The following is a 4,237-nucleotide window of genomic DNA, read 5'->3' as shown; positions in this document are numbered from 1 at the left end:
AGTTCGAAACCGCTCTTTCAAATCCCACCAGTCATAAACCCATATCCTTAAGTCATTAGTCCTTATCTTTCCCTTACTCAAAGCGAGAAGTGTTCTCCCTCCAGCTTCCCTCGAACGAATTTTGACAATCTTGCTTATTCATTTATTTCACTAAAAAGTATTGAGAGTTGCCTTTAACGTACGTACCAGTAAAATAGAATTGGTAAATGCATTGTTGTATATTTGTATATATGTATATAGTACGGGTGCGTTTGGTCCCCTATTTGATAGCAGGACCAAGTTAAGATCTATTCGTGAGTGTGTGTGTGCGGGCGCGCTTTACCTATAGAAAGCTGAACTTTCTTGGAAAGGACAATTTGGTCGGCGGTAGAAGCAAAGATGAAAGAGGAGCCCCGATGACTTCTTCTTAAGCCATTAAGGGCATGGAAGTGGGGCCTTTAAAAAAGAGACGACAATATTGCTCTCGGGCGCGGGGTCCCAAAGACTTGGGGGAGAATGAAAAAGATAGAACAGAGAGACCCACGTTTTTGAAGAGGAGGGCTGGTCTCTGGACGTCCCAGACCTAGGTCTAAACTTTTATATACACGAATCGTAAAAACCAAACTTAACAATGTTTCGGTTCGCTTTCGCTATGGCTTTTGGTTAAGCAAAAACTCTTCTTCTCCCGCGCCGAATACCGCGCTTGAAAAGACTAATTACTAAAAGAGCTCGGGCAATTAAAAACAATCGTCTATTATTAAGACAACAGTGTCCGGTACCACACGCGACGCACGCCGCCAAAGATGATCACGGCTCACCAGAACACGTGACGTTGAATATCATTTATTTATTATATTACTTTATTATTTTCATTGTTGTTATTATTATTTAAAGAGGTTCCTTAAGAACCTGCATGCCATTGTGTATTATTATTAATTTTGTATGGTCATGACCTTCGTACCATGTTTATTTGTTTACGTATAGTAAAGGTATCGACTTATTGGTAACTCTCAATACCGTCTTAAATTAATTTATCTTATCTCCTATAAAATCATCCCCTAGACAAACTGACTTTATCTTAATATTACCTACGCTTCCTGAAATGAGTAAGGTAGCGAGAAACCCGGATAGCCTAATCCTTTTTCCTTCGTACTTTTGTAGTGGATTGACATGTTAGTTAAATTTAATCTATTATTTCTTATGACCGTTACACAATTCGCTACAAATATTCAATTTAATCAATGACTAGTTTCAACATTTACGTTCGAATACGATTTTTGTGCGAAGTTTGTCAATCTGACATCCAATTTATCCACATTACGTTCATTTTTCCCATTTGAAGTTCCATATTCTTCATTAGGCAGGGATAGCGCAACAATTAAAGCTATAAAAAAGAAGTTTGTAGATGCTTTGCTGTAAAGTGCGTAAATCTAGTCTTGTGCATATTACAAACAGGGATAGATTCAATTTTAGAAGTAAGAATTTATTTCAGTCCGTCTCATAGCCCAGTATAGAGCCCCTCCTTTCAACACGTAACGTAAAGTTTAAATTATCTTATTGGCTCACTTAAACTACGTTTTGATGACGTTGCTGAAGGGTACGGAGAAAAATACGTAATTCCTTTTTACCTCTGTTGCAATGACCCGCCTCTTCTTTCATTCCCCTCCATTCTGTGGAAGGGGGTTCGGGACTTTATGGGCGTCCACATTACTCTATTCTCCATTCCAACTTCTCAATTAAATCTATCCCTGGTATAGACCATTCCTGTAATGTCATAGGAAAAGTAAAAAGCACAGGGGAAGGGCGACGGGCCGCCATTTTAGGCTAAGAAGCACCGCAATTAGCGGAAGTGTGAGTCGACTAGCTTCCCGCGGGTTAGCGAACGCGAGCGTCATCTGACGTTCTCTCTTGGCGCTAGGGAACTATCCTTATATTGAGGTCCTTCCCCTGTGCATTGGTTTTTCGCAAGTATTTAATGAAATGGTCTATACGATTTATAAGGATGAGTTTGTGAATAACAGAATATTATACTTACCAAAAGCAGAAATTCCCAACTGAAGTGTAAACATCCAGTTCCAGCCAAGAATGTCTTGTAGAGGCTCAAACATTGCACTCGAAACAAGTCCACCAATAAACTTAAACCGAAATATATACTTTTTATTTTTTGTTTATTCTGTGAGCTTCAATCTTTAGGTCAAATTGAAAATATTCACCTGACAATTCATAATAAGGCCCGACACCTCTCCGGAATGATTTTTACCAAAAATTCGAACTGTACACATTGGTAAAATGCAAAAAGCTGCGCTGCCAGCGGAAATGGCTATAAAACCACAGAGTGATGACGTGATTAGAAAAGCCGTTGGTGGAAGATAAGCGCAAAATGTTAGCAACTGTATGAATGGTCCCAAACATACGCATATCACAACGAGGGCAATCTGAAAAACAAACTTTCAGAACTTTTCGAAAACTCTTCACAGTTTACTGATTTTAAGTAGCCAAGTATCAACCTTATGAGACGTTCTGTCACAAATTATTCCAATAATTATTTTCCCAAATATTGTTCCAGAAGAGACGAAGGAGTAAATATAAGTCAATAGATGATCGTTGTTCACAATGTGCATTCCAAATGACTAATATTTAATAAGGAAAACGTTAATATGACCATGTGATTTAAAGAATATTGTTTTAAGTAACTTTACTTTCAAGTATGTGAAAACGTAAATGCTCGGCATGGCCAATAGAAAACCTATAACCCAAAGTAGATAAAGTTCCTTCCGTTTCAAATATTTAACGAGGGTTTCTTTAAAAGATATTTTGTCGCAATCATCTTTTTTATTGGATTCGTCATCCTAAATATATATGTATACATTTTTTTTTTAATTATGGATTGCACAATGGTTTATGTCTCTACAGGATGGATTAGCAAGTTCAATTCAATATTTCCAGTGGTAGCTTCAATTAAGTCATTAAAGAATACGTATTCGATGAAACTTTAAAGTGTATATAACTCATTCTTTTAGAAAAAATAGATGTCAAATGTTAGAACGTAAACATCTTATGTTTTTAAAGCACTTTCTGATTAAGGCTATTTTCTTATAGCATGGATCTATATAACTATGAATATACAGCTGCGTTACGCTGTCTAACCTCTCGATAAGGTTTGAGCGGGGCTTAGCGGAAGGAGACATCAGTCACGTGTCTGTTAGTGTTAGGAGCGGGAGAAGGGAGGGGGAGTCCGGGGGTGTGTAAATTCGAAACGTCACTTCCTCTTGTCTTGTGATTGGCTACGCAAAACGCGTCAAAGCTAGGAGGGTAACACCCAAGCCAAATCGACACGATAGAAGGGGCATATGGTAGAGCTGTACAATCATAGTTCAATAGATTCGTGCTTATAGTGACTGATTTTGATAGCGTAACACTACTCCGTAAAAGCTATAGAATTCAAATATTTATGTAACGCCATTTTGTATGTTGGAGTAGCTGCTAAATTTTACTACCGTGGATGATGTTTTAGTATACAATAAGAATGACCCAATAGCATTTATGATAAAAAAAACATTGCTGCCGTTTCCCAAAGCGCATTCGGTACACGAGCGAGTAGATTTTCATCCGTGAAATATCTGTAATATATATAATTTTATTTTATAGTATCATTACGACAAGAAAATTTAAATTTAAAATAACCGTCACAACAATAACAAGTTGGGAAACCAAAATTTTATATCTCCGAGTCGAGAAAAGGATCTGACCACTAATGCGCAAACTGCTCTTAATTTATAAGGAACTGCAGGCGTTAAAATTAAAATAATGCATTTTTCGAGCGTTACAGAATGTTAAATTCACAACTCGGTTGGCGTGTAAACAGTACGCTCTCTATATACCTATAAGTAGAAGGGAAGTGGACGTGATGCATGAAGAACAATTTTCCGAATTTCTGTGAACTGTGAACACGTTTGCTCCGATTTAACAACCATTAACACTCAGACAGATACGTAAAGTGTAATACTAAGAAGTAGAAGCTATAGCCTTATTAGAATTAATGGGTTATTTTTTGCATCTGAACATTTCTTTAATAAAGCTGGATTTCTACTCGGCAGAAAATTACGACGGAAACACGGCGCCAGCGGTTTGAATTTTTTTTTTACGCCCACCGTCGACGGTAGTGAGTTTTCACTTCAAACCGAATATATTCGGTAGCGGAAACTCAGTAGGTCACGTGATGATTATCGAACGTAAAATGTATAGATGGCGCGTCAAT

The 4,237-nt window shown here is 37.5% G+C and overlaps 1 protein-coding gene across 1 annotated transcript; it reads right to left on the bottom strand.

Annotated features, from left to right (window-relative positions):
• Positions 1 to 1,217: 1,217 nt before the first annotated feature.
• Positions 1,218 to 3,324, bottom strand: LOC149587313 (uncharacterized). Its single transcript, XM_089863556.1, has 5 exons — positions 2,679 to 3,324; positions 2,487 to 2,609; positions 2,193 to 2,414; positions 2,015 to 2,114; positions 1,218 to 1,363 (listed from the first exon to the last, which is right to left on the bottom strand). Exons 1-5 carry the CDS (start codon positions 2,709 to 2,711, stop codon positions 1,218 to 1,220), a joined length of 624 nt encoding a protein of 207 aa, XP_089719682.1. The 5' UTR covers positions 2,712 to 3,324.
• Positions 3,325 to 4,237: the final 913 nt, after the last annotated feature.

Source organism: Phalangium opilio, unplaced genomic scaffold (genome assembly GCF_054372755.1).
Source record: "Phalangium opilio isolate 3A_F unplaced genomic scaffold, DU_Popi_V2 ptg001170l_1, whole genome shotgun sequence".
Classification (NCBI taxonomy): Eukaryota; Metazoa; Arthropoda; class Arachnida; order Opiliones; family Phalangiidae; genus Phalangium; species Phalangium opilio.
The sequence above is the reverse complement of the archived record's forward strand: the minus strand, read 5'-3'. Positions and strand labels throughout refer to the sequence as shown.

What these genes read in the sequence shown, in the direction of transcription:
- LOC149587313 (XM_089863556.1), bottom strand. Translation starts at nt 2,711, where the DNA reads ATGCCGAGCATTTACGTTTTCACATACTTGAAA. An exon ending in GTGACAGAACGTCTCATAAG is followed by an intron (nt 2,415 to 2,486) that starts GTTGATACTTGG and finishes TTTGTTTTTCAG; the next exon opens with ATTGCCCTCGTTGTGATATG. An exon ending in GTTGGGAATTTCTGCTTTTG is followed by an intron (nt 1,364 to 2,014) that starts GTAAGTATAATA and finishes TCTTTTTTATAG; the next exon opens with CTTTAATTGTTGCGCTATCC.